Source organism: Hemitrygon akajei, chromosome 1 (assembly GCF_048418815.1).
Source record: "Hemitrygon akajei chromosome 1, sHemAka1.3, whole genome shotgun sequence".
NCBI lineage: Eukaryota > Metazoa > Chordata > Chondrichthyes > Myliobatiformes > Dasyatidae > Hemitrygon > Hemitrygon akajei.
In genome coordinates, this window is record NC_133124.1 from 162033533 (window position 1) to 162054026 (window position 20494).

The 20494-nt window shown below is 49.2% G+C and overlaps 1 protein-coding gene across 1 annotated transcript in view; it reads left to right on the forward strand.

Annotated features, from left to right (window-relative positions):
- LOC140731839 (igLON family member 5-like) overlaps nt 1-20494 on the forward strand; it is a 74006-nt gene that overhangs the window by 36864 nt on the left and 16648 nt on the right. Inside the window, exons 3-4 of the mRNA XM_073053739.1 lie at nt 1118-1350; nt 9477-9602. Coding sequence (XP_072909840.1) covers nt 1118-1350; nt 9477-9602 — 359 coding nt within the window. The remainder of the gene's footprint in view (nt 1-1117; nt 1351-9476; nt 9603-20494) is intronic.

A 20494-nucleotide genomic window follows, 5' to 3' on the forward strand; every position in this document is an offset into this window, starting at 1 on the left:
ATTTGATTGGATGCAGAGAATGTGAGTGAGGTATTTAATGTGAACTTTGCTTCAGTATTTACCAAGTAAAAGGATCTGGAGGACCAGGAGATCAGAGCTGAGTGTGTCAGGGCATTTAGAGGTCAAGGAGAAGCCTGCTAATGAATATGAAGGTGTGTATGTCCCCTGGTGTGATGGGATTTACCTATTGAAGGGGGTAAGAGACAAGATTGTTAGGGCCTTGACCAGTACCATTGTATCCTCTCTAGTCACAGCTGAGGTCCCGGTGGCCTGGCGAGTGGCTAGTGCTGTACCTCTATCTAAAAAGGGAACGAGAGAACATCCTGGGAACTGGTCAGTTGTAGGGAAATTGAGTTTTTTGACAAGGTGACAAGAGAGATTGATAAGGACAGGGCAGTGGATGTTGTCTACATGGATTTTAGTGAGTCTCCTGGGAGACGAATCCCAAAGATTAAGATACACGGGGTCCGTGACAAATTGGCTGTTTAGATTCAGAACTGGCTTGCGTGTGGAAGTCAGAGGGTGGTGGTTGAAGGGACTTATTCAAGCTGGAGGTCTGTGATTAGTGAAGTTCTGCGGGGATCTGTGCCAGGACCTCTGCTGTCTGTTATGACCTGGATGAAAATGTAGATGGGCGGGTTAGTAAATATGCAGATGATACCAAGATTGGTGGATTTCTGGCAAAGAATTCAGCACACTATAGATCAGTTGCAGATAATGGGCAGGGTAGTGACAGATGGCATTTAAGAGACATTTGGACAGGCACATGGATGTGAGGAAGATGGAGGGATAGGGACATTGTGTAGGTAGGAGGGATTGGTTTTTGGGTGTTTTTGATTTCCTTTTCAGCTGGTTCAGCACAACATTGTGGGCCAAATGGCCTGTCCCTGTGCAGTACTGTTCTACGTTCTCTCCTCTTGTCCTGTCCCCTCTCTCCTCCCTCTCTTCTCTCTCCTCCCTCCCTTCCATCATCTCTCTCGCTTTCCCACACCTCTCTCACTCATTCCTTCCCCTCTCCCCACGTCCCTTCTCAACTCCTCTTCCACACCTGTTCTCCCTCCTGCCTTCACCCTCTGCCTCCTCCTTCCCTCCACCGTTCCTCTCCGCCTTTCCCCAGCTGTGACATCAACGACAGTGTGACGCGTGTGGCCTGGCTAAACGGTTCCAGCATCCTGTACGCCGGGCAGGATAAGTGGTCGATGGACGGCCGTGTGCGCCTGGCCAGCCACAGCACCAGACACTACCAAATTGAAATCTCGCCCGTCTCCATCTATGATGAGGGCCTGTACACCTGCTCCTTCCAGACACAGGACCAGCCTCACACTCTGCAGGTCTACCTGATCGTCCAAGGTGAGGAGCGCGTGAAGCAGAATTAGGCTCTTTGGCCCGGAGAGGCTGCTTTATTCTTTTCACAAAACTACAAATACCCACACCCCAGACAGTGTAAGGGGAGCTGACCACGGGAGTGTGTGATTGGACTGTGCAGATGGAGCTTTACTGTGTGTCTGACCCTGAGAGAGTGTGATGCCCAATCAGTCACTCACCTGGATAGGTTACCGCGCCCACCCGGTTATTCCACTACTGCCGTCGAAATAAGAAACAATACAACCTAAAACTGGCAACATGGAATGTAGGGACTCTCCTGGACATCTCTGACAGACCTCACCGGAGAACCGCCTTGATCGCGGCTGAGCTGGGGCGCTACAACATGGACATTGCTGCCCTGACGGAGACCAGGCTCCTGGATGAAGGCTCTTTAACAGAGGAAGGGATGGGGTACACCTTCTTCTGGAAAAGCATCCCCCCAGATGGACAACATCTCCACGGAGTAGGATTGGCCATCAGGAACACCTTTCTACCAGGTCTCACAGAGACACCTGTTGGCGTTAGTGAAAGACTAATGACCCTCCGTATCCCCTGGCAAAGAAACGTTATGCCACGCTTCTCAGTGCCTATGCACCAACTTCGCCATCTGAGAATAGAACATACAACAATACAGCACAGTACAGGCCCTTCAGCCCACAATGTTGTGCTGACCCTTAAACCCTGCCTCTATAACCCCCACCTTAAATTCTCCATATACCTGTCTAGTAGTCTCTTAAACTTCACTAGTGTATCTGCCTCCACCACTGACTCAGGCAGTGCATTCCACGCACCAACCACTTTGAGTAAAAAACCTTCCTCTAATATCCCCCTTGAACTTCCCTCCCCTTACCTTAAAGCCATGTCCTCTTGTACTGAGCAGTGGTGCCCTGGGGAAGAGGCGCTGGCTGTCCACTCTGTCTATTCCTCTTAATATCTTGTACACCTCTGTCATGTCTCCTCTCATCCTCCTTCTCTTCAAAGAGTAAAGCCCTAGCTCCCTTAATCTCTGATCATAATCCATACTCTCTAAACCAGGCAGTATCCTGCTAAATCTCCTCTGTACCCTTTCCAATGCTTCCACATCCTTCCTATACTGAGGCGACCAGAACTGGACACAGTACTCCAAGTGTGGCCTAACCAGAGTTTTATAGAGCTGCATCATTACCCCGCAACTCTTAAACTCTATCCCTCGACTTATGAAAGCTAACACCCCATAAGCTTTCTTAACTACCCTATCTACCTGTGAGGCAACTTTCAGGGATCTGTGGACATGTACCCCCAGATCCCTCTGCTCCTCCACAGTACCAAGTATCCTGCCATTTACTTTGTACTCTGCCTTGGAGTTTGTCCTTCCAAAGTGTACCACCTCAGACTTCTCTGGGTTAAACTCCATTTGCCACTTCTCAGCCCACTTCTGCATCCTATCAATGTCTCTCTGCAATCTTCGACAATCGTCTACACTATCCACAACACCGCCAACCTTTGTGTCGTCTGCAAACTTGCCAACCCACCCTTCTATCCCCACATCCAGGTGGTTAATAAAAATCACAAAAAGTAGAGGTCCCAGAACAGATCCTTGTGGGACACCACTAGTCACAACCCTCCAATCTGAATGTACTCCCTCCACCACGACACTCTGCCTTCTGCAGGCAAGCCAATTCTGAATCCACCTGGCCAAACTTCCCTGGATCCCATGCCTTCTGACTTTCTGAATAAGCCTACCTTGTGGAACCTTGTCAAATGCCTTACTAAAATCCATGTAGATCACATCCACTGCACTACCCTCATCTATATGCCTGGTCACCTGCTCAAAGAACTCTATCAGGTTTGTTAGGCACGATCTGCCCTTCACAAAGCCATGCTGACTGTCCCTGATCAGACCATGACTCTCTAAATGCCCATAGATCCTATCTTTAAGAATCTTTTCCAACAGCTTTCCCACCACAGACATAAGGCTCACTGGTCTATAATTACCTGGACTATCCCTACTACCTTTTTTGAACAAGGGGACAACATTCGCCTCGCTCCAATCCTCTGGTACCATTCCTGTGGACAACGAGGACATAAAGGTCCTAGCCAGAGGCTCAGCAATCTCTTCCCTTGCCTCGTGGAGCAGCCTGGGGAATATTCCGTCAGGCCCCGGGGACTTATCCGCCCTAATGTATTTTAACAACTCCAACACCTCCTCTCCCTTAATATCAACATGCTCCAGAACATCAACCTCACCGTCATCAAGTTCCCTCTCAGTGGTGAATACCGAAGAGAAGTATTCATTGAGGACCTCGCTCACTTCCACAGCCTCCAGGCACATCTTCCCACCTTTATCTCTAATCGGTCCTACCTTCACTTCTGTCATCCTTTTGTTCTTCACATAATTGAAGAATGCCTTGGGGTTTTCCTTTACCCTTCTCGCCAAGGCCTTCTCATGCCCCCTTCTTGCTCTCCTCAGCCCCTTCTTAAGCTCTTTTCTTGCTACCCTATATTCCTCAATAGACCCATCTGATCCTTGCTTCCTAAACCTCATGTATGCTGCCTTCTTCCATCTGACTAGATTTTCCACTTCACTTGTCACCCATGGTTCCTTCACCCTACCATTCTTTATCTTCCTCACCGGGACAAATTTATCCCTAACATCCTGCAAGATATCCCTAAACATCGACCACATGTCCATAGTACACTTCCCTGCAAAAACATCATCCCAATTCACACCCGCAAGTTCTAGCCTTATAGCCTCATAATTTGCCCTTCCTCAATTAAAAATTTTCCTGTCCTATCTGACTCTATCCTTTTCCATGATAATGCTAAAGGTCAGGGAGTGGTGATCACTGTCCCCCAGATGCTCACCCACTGACAGATCTGTGACCTGACCTGGTTCATTACCTAATACTAGATCTAGTATGGCATTCCTCCTAGTCGGCCTGTCAACATACTGTGACAGGAATCCATCCTGGACACACTTAACAAACTCTGCCCCATCTAAACCCTTGGAACTAATCAAGTGCCAATCAATATTATGGAAGTTAAAGTCACCCATGATAACAATCCTGTTATTTTTGCACCTTTCCAAAATCTGCCTCCCAATCTGCTCCTCGGTATCTCTGCTGCTACCAGGGGGCCTATAGAATACCCCCAGTAGAGTAACTGCTCCCTTCCTGTTCTTGACTTCTACCCATACTGACTCAAAAGAGGATCCTGCTACATTACCCACCCTTTCTGCAGCTGTAATAGTATCCCTGACCAGTAATGCCACCCCTCCTCCCCTTTTCCCCCCCCTCTCTATCCCTTTTAAAGCACTGAAATCCAGGAATATTGAGAATCCATTCCTGCCCTGGTGCCAGCCAAGTCTCCGTAATGGCCACTACATCATAATTCCATGTATGTATCCAAGCTCTCAGTTCATCACCTTTGTTCCTGATGCTTCTTGCATTGAAGTACACTCACTTTAGCCCTTCTACCTTACTACCTTTACACCCTTTATTCTGTTTCTCTTTCCTCAATGCCTCTCTATATGCTAGATCTGGCTGTACTCCATGCACTATACTTGCAGTTCTCGCATGACCTTTATCCTCCTCCACCTCACTATCTGCTCTAACACTCTGCAACTCTGCAAATCTAGTTTAAACCCCCCCGGAGTAGCCCTAGCAAACCTTCCCGCAAGGATGTTAGTCCCCCTCCAGTTCAGGTGCAATCCATCCCGTCGGAACAGGACCCACCTTCCCTGGAACAAGGCCCAATTGTCCAGAAACATGAAGCCCTCCCTCCTGCACCAACTCCTTAGCCACGTATTTAGCTACATTATCTTCCTATTTCTAGCCTCACTAGCACGTGGCACGGGGAGCAATCCTGAGATTGCAACCCTGGAGGTCCTGTACTTCTACTTTGCACCTAACTCCCTAAACTCTCTTTGCAGGACCTCCTCCTCCTTCCTATCCATGACATCCGGCTGCTCACCCTCCCCCTTGAGAATCCTGAGAACTCGATCCGAGATATCGCAGACCCTGGCACCTTTAACATCTTCCTCCTGTGTGTTACCGAGCTTCTCCACAAGGAGATTGAGGACAGCAGCGGTGTGGCAGTGGACGTCAGATTAGATGGCAACCTCTTTAACATCAGGAGGCTCCACGCAACCACCGAACTCCATAGAGAACGGGTCCTGGAGCTGCAGTATGCAGATGCCTGTGCTCTTGTGGCCCATACTCCGGAGGATCTTCAGACTGTCCTTGCTGTGGCGGTGAGAGCGTACAGCAGGATGGGGCTGACCGTCAATATCACCAGGATAGAAGCGGTTTGCCAATGGAGTCCCACCCACCCTACCTGCCTTCACTGTTGGTGATGAAAAGCTGTCAGTAGTGCCATCTTTCAAATGTCTGGGGAGCATTCTCTCTGAGGATAGCAGCATTGACAACGACATCCAGAGCCACATTAAACAGGCATCAGCTGCCTTTGGGAGACTTTGGCGTAGAGACTTTCAGAACAGGAGCCTTCGTCCCTCCACAAAGGTCACCGTATACCAAGCGGTCTGTGTCACCACCCTCCTTTAAGGCCGTGAAGCTCGGGTAACCTACAGCCGTCACATCAAGCCCTTGGAGCGTTTCCGCATAAGCTGCCTTCAGTGCATCCTGGGAATTACCTGGTGTGAGCGGGTGCCTCACACTGAAATACTTGTAAAGACCAACTGCAGAAGTATTGAGGCCATGATCACCCAGCATCAGCTGCGGTGGCTGGGGCACATGATAAGTATGCCCCCATGTCAGCTACCCCACAGAGTGTTACACGGCCAGCTACATCACGGTCGATGCTCAGCTGGAGGGCTGAGGAAGCGCTATAAGGATCAGATGAAGAATGCTTTAAGGAAGTGCGAGATCAGACCCGAGGACCTGGAGGATGTTGCTGCTGACCGTAACACTTGGCGACAGCTGTGTAGGGACAGGGTTCGTATTCTGGAGATGGAAAGTACAACCCGAAGAGAGCCAGGTATGGAGGGAGCTTCACTCATGTCTGGACCCAGGAGTGTGTGATGGGACTGTAATGTATGGATTTATTCCTTTTAGACCATTGACCACCGTCCCCACACCCCCACTACTGACTGATTTGGTGTTTGTGCATGGGCATTGCTCTCTCTCTTGCTGCGATGTGAATACACCGGTTAAAACGATCTGCATGCACAGGTTTATTTTATTGACACGTAATTGTACACAGACACAACAAATCGGTGATAAGTACAAACCTGAATGTCAGAAAAGATCACGGACTGCACTGATAGTTCCGGGACGAAACAGCACCAAGGGCACATGGGTAACTGTGAAAAACAGGCTGAATTTAAAGTGAAAATAACGTGGCAATGGCTTCAAGGAAAGTTGACGATTTTGATAGCTGTAATGAAGGCTGGGAGTTGTACATCGAGAGGTTTGAACTGTATTGTAACATGGACAACGTGGAGGAGCAAACGAAAGCCCCTGCACTTCTTAGCTTAACGGATGCAAAGACGTACAGTCTCGTACGCAAATTAGTAACCCCTGAAAAGCCAGCAAGCAAGGCACCCGACGAAATTGTTGCAATTTTACAAAATCACTTGAGCCCTAAACCACTGACAATAGCTGAGATATTTAGATTTTACAATAAGAACCAGTCAAAAGATGAAAGCATTTTGGATACATTGGAGAACTGTGTACCCTTTCTCAGTTAGAGATGAACTTTCTGATACATTAAGGGACAGGTCTGTCTGTAGCATGCACAGTCAAGACACTCAAGTGAAGCTACTGGCAGAAAGTGACCTTAACTTAGAACGGGCATTGACCACTGCAGCAAGGGACGCAGCAGAACTACAGAAAAAGAGGTTAGAATGTGAAATGCACAAAATGTCCCTGAATGATGCAAAAATCCAAAAATGTTATCGATGTGGCAAATCCTCCGATGATGCATGACTGTTTGTTCAAAGAAAAGTCTCAGAAAGTGTCACAGACAGGTTCACAGAGAGAGTGTGCAAAGCAGATGAAAAGTCTCAGAAAGTGTCACAGACAGGTTCACAGAGAGAGTGTGCAAAGCAGATGAAAAGTCTCAGAAAGGGTCACAGACAGGTTCACAGAGAGAGTGTGCAAAGCAGATGAAAAGTCTCAAACACAAAGCTAAGCAAATGCATGAAGTTACCGAATGTAAAACAGAATCAGACAACACAGAGTCTGACAAGGTGAACTGTCATGCCTAGAAGTGTATAGTATAACTGATCATCTGAACACAATAGATGTGTCTGATGGAAAACTGAAAATGGAGCTGGATACAGGGTCAGCTTTGTCCATAATTCCAGAGGCTGACTACAACAGACTCTTTTCTAAGATACCATTAGAGGAGACCTCAGTGATGCTAAAGATGAGAAAGTGTCTCCCAAAAGCAAACTGGAAGTAAGTGTGATGACTGGGGGCCAGACACAACTGTTACATTGATCTGCTGTCTGTGATTTGAATTCACCAGTTAAGGCCAACTCCCGCCTGTGTGCCTTTATTTAATATACATGTAGTTGTTCCAGACATAACAGGGACAGTGTGGAGCGAGATTCACACTGTGTCTGACCCCGGGAGTGTGCGATGGGACGGTGTGGAGGGAGATTCACTCTGTGTCTGACCCCGGGAGTGTGTGATGGGACGGTGTGGAGCGAGATTCACTCTGTGTCTGACCCCGGGAGGGTGTGATGGGACGGTGTGGAGGGAGTTTCACTCTGTGTCTGACCCCGGGAGTGTGTGATGGGATGGTGTGGAGGGAGATTCACTCTGTGTCTGACCCCGGGAGGGTGTGATGGGACGGTGTGGAGGGAGATTCACTCTGTGTCTGACCCCGGGAGTGTGTGATGGGATGGTGTGGAGGGAGATTCACTCTGTGTCTGACCCTGGGAGTGTGTGATGGGATGGTGTGGAGGGAGATTCACTCTGTGTCTGACCCCGGGAGTGTGTGATGGAACGGTGTGGAGCGAGATTCACTCTGTGTCTGATCCCGGGAGTGTGTGATGGGACGGTGTGGAGGGAGATTCACTCTGTGTCTGACCCTGGGAGTGTGTGATGGGACGGTGTGGAGGGAGATTCACTCTGTATCTGACCCCGGGAGTGTGTGATGGGACGGTGTGGATGGAGATTCACTCTGTGTCTGACCCCCGGAGTGTGTGATGGGACGGTGTGGAGGGAGATTCACTCTGTGTCTGACCCCGGGAGTGTGTGATGGGACAGTGTGGATGGAGATTCACTCTGTGTCTGATCCCGGGAGTGTGTGATGGGACAGTGTGGAGGGAGATTCACTCTGTGTCTGACCCTGGGAGTGTGTGATGGGACGGTGTGGAGGGAGATTCACTCTGTGTCTGACCCCGGGAGTGTGTGATGGGACGGTGTGGAGGGAGATTCACTCTGTGTCTGACCCTGGGAGTGTGTGATGGGACGGTGTGGAGCGAGATTCACTCTGTGTCTGACCCCGGGAGTGTGTGATGGGACAGTGTGGAGGGAGATTCACTCTGTGTCCGACCCTGGGAGTGTGTGATGGGACGGTGTGGAGCGAGATTCACTCTGTGTCTGACCCCGGGAGTGTGTGATGGGACAGTGTGGAGGGAGATTCACTCTGTGTCCGACCCTGGGAGTGTGTGATGGGACGGTGTGGAGCGAGATTCACTCTGTGTCTGACCCCGGGAGTGTGTGATGGGACAGTGTGGAGGGAGATTCACTCTGTGTCCGACCCTGGGAGTGTGTGATGGGACGGTGTGAAGGGAGATTCACTCTGTGTCTGACCCCGGGAGTGTGTGATGGGACAGTGTTGAGGGAGATTCACTCTGTGTCCGACCCTGGGAGTGTGTGATGGGACGGTGTGGAGCGAGATTCACTCTGTGTCTGACCCCGGGAGTGTGTGATGGGACAGTGTGGAGGGAGATTCACTCTGTGTCCGACCCTGGGAGTGTGTGATGGGACGGTGTGAAGGGAGATTCACTCTGTGTCCGACCCTGGGAGTGTGTGATGGGATGGTGTGGAGGGAGATTCACTCTGTTTCTGACCCTGGGAGAGTGTGATGGGAGGGTGTGGAGGGAGTTTGGAGGACTGCTGCTATGATAACCTGTTTCCCTCTGTCTTTACCCACTGCAGTGCCTGCACGGATTGTGAACATTTCCTCGGATTTGAGCCTGAATGAAGGAGAAAGCGTAGCCCTTCTTTGCTTGGCTGTCGGGCGGCCGGAACCCGTAGTCACCTGGAGAAAAGTGGGATCAAACAGTAAGCTGAAGTTAATTCCAGGATGCGACTGTAATCTGGTCTGGGCCTGGGTCGAGTTCAGTAGATAGATAGATAGATCCTGAAGGAAATGACAGTGTTACAGGAGCATTGCAAGTACACAGATATAAATATTAAAGAAAAGTAAGAACAAATAAAAAATATAAGTTACCACAAGCAGTCTAACAGGGGGAGGGGGTCATCACTCCCCGGCTACAGGTTGACTCATTATCGAGCCCAAGGGCCGAGGGTAAGTGTCACCTCATCTCGTGCTCCTTGGAGCAACGCAGTTGTCTGTTAGTAAAAATGCTACTCTGTTCAGCCAAGGTGGCATGCAGAGGGTGAGGAACATTGTCCGGAAATGCAGGATTTTCCATAGGTCACAGCCTCCAGTGTGTCCGGTGTGACTCCTGTAACAGAGCCAGCCTTTCTCATCAGTCATTGAGCCTGTTGGCATCGCCCGTGTGGATGCCATTGCCCCAGCTCACCACCACATAGAAAATTGTCCTGGTGCCAGCAGACTGGTGGAACACGTGAAGGAGAGGCCTGCGTGCGATAAAGGACCTCGGTCTGCTCAGGAAATGGAGGTGACTCTGGCCCATCGCTGTGTTGGTGCTCCACTTTACTCTGTCATCCAGGTGAATGGGGCTGTTCAGATCAGGATGGTTTAAGACAATTAATGTGGGAGAGCGTGGATTTGAAACAAGACAGAGGGGAGAGACTACAGAGGATATAGAGATTGGGGGTGAAGCAGCCATTAATTGCCCCGTGTGTTAAATTCAAGTAAAATTTGTGTAATTAGGTCTTGTTGGTCTTGACTCGATGGTTGAAAGGCCTCGCTGTAACACCAGAAAACCACATTGATCCTGTGTGATGAGGACGGAAATGGTTCCACTGATTTATTTATTTTTGGCTGTAAGAGCAGGATAGACGTGGGCACTCTGTTAACGTCATATATTGGGATAGCACCGAATCATGCCCTTCAGTGCAGTTCGTCCTACTGACCATCCCATTCGTCTGCGTTTTCCCAGACTGTTCAAAACCTTTCTTATCCATATTGCTGTTTTTTAAACTTTTAATTGTACCTTCCTCTAGCAGATTGTTCCATAGATTGTTCCAGCCTCTTCTTATAACTCATTCCCTGTAGTCCATGAATCTTTCCTGCACCCTTTCCAGCTTAAAACATTCTTACGATACCTGGGTGACCAGAATGACACACAATACTCTGAGTGCAGTCTCGTGGCTCTCTGTGCAGGTGTACCTGTACCCTGGGGTTTCTCTGTTCTACCTCACCACCTTCCCGAGGGAACCGTGTACCTGTACCCCTGGGTCTCTCTGTTCCACATCACTCCCCAGGGAACCGTGTACCTGTAACCCTGGGACTCTCTGTTCTACATCACTCCCCAGGGAAGTGTGTACCTGTACCCCCGGGACTCTCTGTTCCACATCACCCCCTCCCCAGGGAACCGTGTACCTGTACCCCTGGGTCTCTCTGTTCCACATCACTCCCCAGGGAACCGTGTACCTGTACCCCTGGGTCTCTCTGTTCCACATCACTCCCCAGGGAACCGTGTACCTGTACCCCAGGGTCTCTCTGTTCTACATCACTCCCCAGGGAACCGTGTACCTGTACCCCTGGGTCTCTCTGTTCTACATCACCCCCTCCCCCAGGGAACTGTGTACCTGTACCCCAGGGTCTCTCTGTTCTACATCACCCCCCAGGGAACCGTGTACCTGTACCCCTGGGTCTCTCTGTTCTACATCACCCCCCAGGGAACCGTGTACCTGTACCCCTGGGTCTCTCTGTTCCACATCACCCCCCAGGGAACCGTGTACCTGTACCCCTGGGTCTCTCTGTTCCACATCACTCCCCAGGGAACCGTGTACCTGTACCCCTGGGTCTCTCTGTTCTACATCACTCCCCCTCCCCCAGGGAACTGTGTACCTGTACCCCTGGGTCTCTCTGTTCTACATCACTCCCCCTCCCCCAGGGAACCGTGTACCTGTACCCCTGGGTCTCTCTGTTCTAGATCACTCCCTCCCCCAGGGAACCATGTACCTGTACCCCTGGGTCTCTCTGTTCCACATCACTCCCCAGGGAACCGTGTACCTGTACCCCAGGGTCTCTCTGTTCTACCTCACCCCCTCCCCAGGGAACCGTGTACCTGTACCCCTGGGTCTCTCTGTTCCACATCACCCCCTCCCCCAGGGAACCGTGTACCCGTACCCCTGGGTCTCTCTGTTCCACATCACTCCCTGGGGAACCGTGTACCTGTACCCCTGGGTCTCTCTGTTCCACATCACTCCCCAGGGAACCGTGTACCTGTACCCCTGGGTCTCTCTGTTCCACATCACCCCCTCCCCCAGGGAACCGTGTACCTGTACCCCTGGGTCTCTCTGTTCCACATCACTCCCTGGGGAACTGCGTACCTGTACCCCTGGGTCTCTCTGTTCTAGATCAACCCCTTGATCACCCTCCATCTATGACCACCCTCTGCCTTCTGTGGGCAAGCCAATTCTTAATCCATGCAGCCAAATTCCCTGGATCCACACCTCCTGGCTTTCTGAATGAGGCTACCATAGGGAACGTTGTCAAACTCTTCTCCCTCCTGCTGTCTGGGAAAAGGTACTGAAGCATTCGGGCTCTCACGACCAGACTATGTAACAGTTTCTTCCCCCAAGCTGTCAGACTCCTCAATACCCAGAGACTGGACTGACACCTTACTGCCCTATTGTCCTGTTTATTATTTATTGTAATGCCTGCACTGTTTTGTGAACTTTATGCAGTCCTGGGTAGGTCTGTAGTCTAGTGTAGTTTTTTTCTGTGTTGTTTTTTACGTAGTTCAGTCTAGTTTTTGTACTGTGTCATGTAACATCATGGTCCTGAAAAACGTTGTCTCATTTTTACTGTGCACTGTACCAGCAGTTATGGTCGAAATAACAATAAAAGTGACTTGACTTGACTAATAAAATCCATACACACCACATCCACTGCTCCAACTTCATCAGTTTGTTTCTTCACTTTCATGGAATTAAGTTAATAGACAATAGACAGTAGGTGCAGGAGTAGGCCATTCGGCCCTTCTAGCCAGCACCACCATTCACTGTGATCATGGCTGATCATACACAATCAGTACCCTGTTCCTGCCCTCTCCCCATATCCCTTGACCCCGCTATCTATAAGAGCTCTATCTAACTCTCTCTTGAATGCACCCAGAGACTTGGCCTCCACTGCCTTCTGGGGCAGAGCATTCCACATATCCACAACTCTCTGGGTGAAAAAGTTTTTCCGCATCTCTGTTCTAAATGGCCTACCCCTTATTCTTAAACTGTGGCCTCTAGTTCTGGACTCACCCATCAGTGGGAACATGCTTCCTGCCTCTAGCGTGTCCAATCCCTTAATAATCTTATATGTTTCAATCAGATCCCCTCTCATCCTTCTAAATTCCAGTGTATACAAGCCCAGTCGCTCCAATCTTTCAACATATGACAGTCCCACCATTCCGGGAATTAACCTTGTGAATCTATGCTGCACTCCCTCAATAGCAAGAATGTCCTTCCTCAAATTTGGAGACCAAAACTGCACACAATACTCCAGGTGGGGTCTCACCAGGGCCCTGTACAGCTGCAGAAGGACCTCTTTACTCCTATACTCAATTCCTCTTGTTATAAAGGCCAGCATGCCATTAGCTTTCTTCACTGCCTGCTATACCTGCATGCTTGCTTTCATTGACTGATGTCAAGTTTGTGAGACATGACCTGCCCTCCCAAAGCCATGTTGACAACCCTTAGAGAACTAGGTAGAAAGCTGAGAAGCAGGACCTCCTGAGTAGTAATTTCTGGATTGCTGCCTGTGCCACGCGTCAGTGAGGGTAGAAACAGGGTGATTTGGCAGATTAATGTGTGGCTGAGAAGCTGGTGCAGGGGGCAGGTCTTCAGGTGCTTGGATCATTGGGATCTCTCCTGGGGGAGGAATGACCTGTTCAAAAGTGTTGGGTTGCTCCTGAACCCGAGGGGGACCAATATTCTCACGGGAAGGTTTGTTAGAGCTGTTGGGGAGGGTTTAAACTAATTTGGCAGGGGGGTGGGAACCGGACTGAAGGGACTCAGGATAGGACAGATGGTAAAAGAGTAAAGATAGCATGCAGGCAGACTGTCAGGAAGTGCAGTCAGACTGTCAGGAAGGGCAGGCAGACTGTCAGGAAGTGCAGTCAGACTGTCAGGAAGGGTAGGCAGACTGTCAGGAAGTGCAGTCAGACTGTCAGGAAGGGCAGGCAGGTGATGGGACTGAGCTGCAGCCAACAGGCTGAGAATCAAATCATTAGGGATGCCGAGTCAGAAAGGACAGCAAATACGGTTCTCAAGGTGTTGTATCTAAATGAACGTAGTATAAGAAATTAAGGTGGATGATCTTGTTGCAATATTACAGATTGTAGCTGTGATGTTGTGGCCATTACTGAACCGTGGCTGGAGGAAGGTTGCAGTTGGGAACTCAATGTCCAAGGTTACACGTTGTATCAGAGGGGGTAGTCTGGCTCTGCTGGTAAGGAATGGCATCAAATCAGTAGAAAGGTGTGACAGAGGATTGGAAGATGTTAAATACTTGTGGGTTGAGTTAAGAAACTGCAAGGGTAAAAGGACGCTGATGGCAGTTATATACAGGCCTCCCAACAGCGGCTGGGAGGTGGACCAGAGGGTTACAACTGGAAATAGAAAGGTTGTGTCAAAATGGCAATGTTATGGTAGTCATGGAAGATTTCAACATGCAGGTCGATTGGGAAAATCAGGTTGGAAATGGATCAGCTAAACTGAACCGAAGGCAATTAGGGAGCTGAAGGTGAAAGAACCTTTAGGAGACAGTGATCACAATATGATTGAGTTCAACTTGAAATTTGATATGGAGAAAGTAAAGTCTGATGTAGCAGTATTTCAGTGGAGTTAGGGAATGGTATGAGAGAGGAGTCGGCCAAAGTAAATTTAAAGGAGCTGCTGGCAGGGAAAACTGAGCAAGGTGCAGGACCGATGTATTCCAAAAATGAAGAAATACTCAAATGGTAAAATAGTACAACCGAGGCTGACAAGGAAAAGCAAAAGAGAGGGCGTACAACAAAGCAAAAATTAGTGGGAAGATAGAGGATTGGGAAGTTTTTAAAAACCTACAGAGAGCAACGAAAAAAATCATTAGAAGGGAAAAGATGAAATATGAAAGCAAACTAGCAAATCATATCAAAGTGGATAGTAGAAGTTTTTTCAATTATGTTAAAAATAAAAGAGAAATGAGAGTAGATATAGGACGGCTAGAAAATGAGGCAGGGGAAATAACAGGGGACAAGAAGATGGCTGATGAACTAAATGAGTATTTTGCCTCAGTCTTCACTGTGGAAGACACTAGCAGTGTACCTGATGTTGTAGTGTGTGAGGGAAGAGAAGTGGGTGCAGTTACTATTACAAGGGAGAAGATGCTCAAAAAGCTGAAAGACCTAAAGGTACATAAGTCACCCGGACCAGAGAAACTGCACCCTAGGGTTCTGAAAGAAGTAGCATTAGAGATTTTGGTGGCATTAGAAATGATCTTTCAAAAATCATTGGACTCTGGCCTGGTGCCTGAGGACTGGAAAATTGCAAATGTCACTCCACTCTTTAAGAAAGGAGAAAGGCAGCAGAAAGGAAATTATAGACCAGTTAGCCTGACCTCAGTGGTCGGGAAGATGTTAGAGTCAATTGCTAAGAAGGAGGTTATGGAGTACTTGGTGACACAGGACAAGACAGGACAAAGTCAGCATGGTTTCCTTCAGGGAAAATCCTGCCTGACAAACCTGTTGGAATTCTTTGAGGAGATTACAAGTAGGATAGATAAAGGGGGTGCAGTGGATGTTGTATATTTGGACTTTCAGAAGGGCTTTGGCAAAGTGCCACAAATGAAGCTGCTTACCAAGTTAAGAGCCCATGGTATTACAGGAAAGTTACTGGTATGGTTAGAGCATTGGCTGGTTGGTAGGAGGCAGTGAATGGGAATAAAAGGATCCTTTTCTGGTTGGCTGCAGTGACTGCTGGTGTTCCGCAGGGGTTGCTGTTGGGACCCCTTCTTTTCATGCTGTATTTCAATGATTTACATGATGGAATAGATGGCTTTGTTGCCCAGTTTGCAGATGAAATGAAGGCTGGTGGAGGGGCAGGTAGTGTTGAGGAGAAAGGTAGGATGCAGAAGGACTTGGACAGATTAGGAGAATGGGCAAGATGGTGACAAATGAAATACAATGTTGGAAAATGGTTGTGTACTTTGGTAGTAGAAATAAGTGTGCAGACTATTTTCTAAACAGGGAGAAAATTCTAAAATCTGCAATGCAAAGGGATTTGGGAATTCTTGTGCAGGACACCCTGAAGGTTACCTTGCAGGTTGAGTCGGTGGTGAGGAAGGCAAATGCAATGTTAGCATTGATTTCAAGAGGTCCAGAATCCAAGAGCAGGGATGTGATGCTGAGGCTTTATAAGGCACTGGTGAGGCCTCACCTTGAGTATTGTGAACAGTTTTGGGCCCCTCATCTTCGAAAAGATGTGCCGGCATTGGAGAGGGTCCAGGGGAGGTTCTCCAGGAATGAAGGGGTTATCATCCAAGGAATATTTGATAGTTCTGGGTCTGTACTCACTGGAATTCAGAAGGATGAGGGGAGAATCTGATTGAAACCTTTCGAATGTTGAAAGGCCTAGACAGAGTAGATGTGGAAAGGATGTTTCCCATGATGGGGGAGTCTAGGACAAGTTAGAGGGGCACCCTTTCAAAACTGAGATGCAGAGAAATTTATTTAGCCAAAGGGTGGTGAATTTGTGGAATCTGTTAGCACAGGCAGCTGTGGACGCCAGGTTGTTGGGTGTATTTAAACCAGAGATTGATAGCTTCTTGATTGGACATGGCATCAAAGGTTACAGGGAGAAGGCCGGGAACTGGGATTGAGGAGGAGAAGAACAAAGGATCAGTCGTGAGTGATTGGCAGAGCAGACTCGATGGGCCAGATGGCATAATTCTGCTCCTATGTCTTTTGGTCTTAATCAGAAGATCCTCTGCAAATACTCACAAATCCTTTCTCTGAGAATTTTCTCCAATAATTTACCGACCACTGAGGTAAGGTTCATTGGTTGAGGAAACTTTCAGAATTATTAATGGTGACATACAGAGTATGGAACACTGCAGCACACAAAGGGATGCTTCGGCCCATCTAGACAATGCCGTACTGTTATTCTGCTTAGTCCCATCAACCTGCACCTGGACCACACCCCTCCACACCCCTCCCAATTTCTCATAAATGCTACAATTCCATTGACAGCTTGATCCACACTCACAACATCCTCTGAGCGAAGTTCCGCAATAATTCACCTTTCACCCGTAACCTATGACCCCTAGTTCTAGTCTCACCCTTCGCCTTTGAGCAGATTAGCGCGTCACTTACGCTGTCCCCGTGATCAGGTTCGGTTCTCACTGCTGCCCATAAGGAGTTGATACGTTCTCACTGTGACGTGACCCCAGCTGCTCCAGTTTCCTCCCGATTTACCAAGTGGTCTGGGATAGGGTTTGTGAGTGTGGGCTTGCTATGTCAGCACTGGAAGCATGCAGTCTGCCCCAGCGTGACGCTTGCCGGCTCAATTTGCATTTTACTGTATTTTCCAATGTACATGTGACAAACGAAGCCCATCTTTGAAATCTCAGTCAGGACTGGAAAGGCCTCCGGCTGAAACGTCAACTGTTATTCCCCTCCATAGATGCTACCTAAACTGCTGAGTTCCTCCAGAGTTTTGTGTGTGATTGTCTGGATTTCTAGTATCTCCAGAATCTCTAGTGTTGAGCTCACTGTGATGTTCTCTCTGATCAAAGACAGATCTCCCTCCTCCTGTCTTAACCTACCCTCAACCCTATCACATGTACATCTGTAGCCCAGAACATCAAACTGACAGTCCAGCCCCTCCCTTATGTTTCTGTATCAGTTACAATATCCCAGTCCCCTGTACCTACCCACTGACCCGTCAATATCCCAGTCCCCTGTACCTACCCACTGACCCGTCAATATCCCAGTCCCCTGTACCTACCCACTGACCCGTCAATATCCCAGTCCCCTGTACCTACCCACTGACCCGTCGATATCCCGTTCCCCTGTACCTACCCACTGACCCGTCAATATCCCAGTCCCCTGTACCTACCCACTGACCCGTCGATATCCCAGTCCCCTGTACCTACCCACTGACCCGTCAATATCCCAGTCCCCTGTACCTACCCACTGACACGTCAATATCCCAGTCCCCTGTACCTACCCACTGACCCGTCGATATCCCAGTCCCCTGTACCTACCCACTGACCCGTCAATATCCCAGTCCCCTGTACCTACCCACTGACACGTCAATATCCCAGTCCCCTGTACCTACCCACTGACCCGTCAATATCCCAGTCCCCTGTACCTACCCACTGACCCGTCAATATCCCAGTCCCCTGTACCTACCCACTGATCCGTCAATATCCCAGTCCCCTGTACCTACCCACTGACCCGTCAATATCCCAGTCCCCTGTACCTACCCACTGACCCGTCAATATCCCAGTCCCCTGTACCTACCCACTGACACGTCAATATCCCAGTCCCCTGTACCTACCCACTGACACGTCAATATCCCAGTCCCCTGTACCTACCCACTGACCCGTCAATATCCCAGTCCCCTGTACCTACCCACTGACACGTCAATATCCCAGTCCCCTGTACCTACCCACTGACACGTCAATATCCCAGTCCCCTGTACCTACCCGCTGACACGTCAATATCCCAGTCCCCTGTACCTACCCACTGACCCGTCAATATCACAGTCACCTGTACCTACCCACTGACCCGTCAATATCCCAGTCCCCTGTACCTACCCACTGACACGTCAATATCCCAGTCCACTGTACCTACCCACTGACCCGTCGATATCCCAGTCCCCTGTACCTACCCACTGACCCGTCAATATCCCGGTCCCCTGTACCTACCCACTGACCCGTCAATATCCCAGTCCCCTGTACCTACCCACTGACCCGTCGATATCCCAGTCCCCTGTACCTACCCACTGACCCGTCGATATCCCAGTCCCCTGTACCTACCCACTGACCCGTCAATATCCCAGTCCCCTGTACCTACCCACTGACCCGTCGATATCCCAGTCCCCTGTACCTACCCACTGACCCGTCGATATCCCAGTCCCCTGTACCTACCCACTGACCCGTCAATATCCCGGTCCCCTGTACTGGCCTGTTGCCCCGAGCCTGGGTTCTTGTATTGAAGTACATACTTCCTTACTGAGCATTACGCTGCTGGCATTTTGTGGAGGAAGGAGGGAACTCCGTCCCTGGCAGTGTTCAGGTCTTTCTGTACTGACGGTCGCTTCCTCTTGGTTTTCTCTACTGTCAGCCATGCAAGTCCCCAGTGGAGATTTAGGAATACCCTTGCACTCATAGACAATAGAACACAGAACAGTGTGGCACAGGAAGAGGCCATTTGGCCCAGTGTTGTGCCCATCCAGCTGAAAAGCAAATCAGAAACACCCGAACAGTAATCCCTGCTACCTGCGCCATGTCGACATCCTCCCACTTCCGTACAACCGTGTGCCTAGCAAGTGACTCTTAAGAGCCTCTTCCGCATTTGCCCCTGCCGCCACACCCACCAGCACATTCCAGGCATCGACCACTCTCTGAGCAAGAAACTTACCCCTCACATTTCCTTGAACCTACCCCCTCTCACCTTCAATGCCTGCCCTCTGTGTTAGAGATTTCAACCCTGGGAAACAGATACTCTCTCTATAATCACGTAACCCTGTGTCAGATCTCCCCTCAGCCTCCGCCGCTCCAGAGAAAACAAGCCAAGTTTATCCAGCCTCTTGTGAGGGCACAATCCCTGTAAACTGGGCAACACCCTGGTAAGCCTCTTCTTCCCCCTAAACCTGAACCTCCTTCCTGCAGTGGGGCAACTAGTACTCCATACGTCGCCCAGCCAGAGTCTTGCAAAGTTATAACATAACCTCCTGACTTTTGAACTCAATGCCTCGACTGATAAAAACAGGCATTCCATAAGCATTCTTGAGCACCGCATTGACCTGTGCAACCACTGTCAAGCAGCTCTGACCCAAGATCTCTCTGCTCAGCAACACTGTGAAGGATCTTGCCCTTAATTGTCTCCTCGCAGATATTCTACCAAGTCGCAACACCTCACAAACTCCATCTGTCACTTCCCTGCCCATTATCTGCAACTGATCTACAGTGTGCTGAATTCTTTGCCAGTCTTCTACACTGTCCAGAAATCAAGTAGCAAGCATGTCCTACCATGCTGACTGAGAGGCAGGATTTATTTATGAACATTTGGAGAGGCATCATATGATTAGGAATAGTCAGCATGGCTTTGTCAAGAGCAGGTCATGCCTTACGAGCCTAATTGAATATTTTGAGGATGTGATTAAACACATTGATGAATGTAGAGCTGTAAATGTAGTGTATACGGGTTTCAGCAAGGCATTTGATAAGTTACCCCATGCAAGGCCTATTTAGAAAGTAAGGAGACATGGGATCCAAGGGGACATTGCTTTGTGGATCAGAACTGGTTTGCCCACAGAAGGCAAAGAGTGGTTGTAGACGGGTCATATCCTGCATGGAGGTCGGTCACCAGTGGAGTGCCTCAGGGATCTGTTCTGGGACCCTTACTCTTCGTGATTTTTAAAAATGACCTGGACGAGGAAGTGGAGGGAAGGGTTAGTAAATTTGCTGATGACACAAAGGTTGGGGGTGTTGAGAAGTGGCAGATGGAGTTCAACCCAGATAAGTGTGAGGTGGTTCTTTTTGGTAGGTCAAATATGATGGCAGAATATAGTATTAATGGTAAGACTCTTGGCAG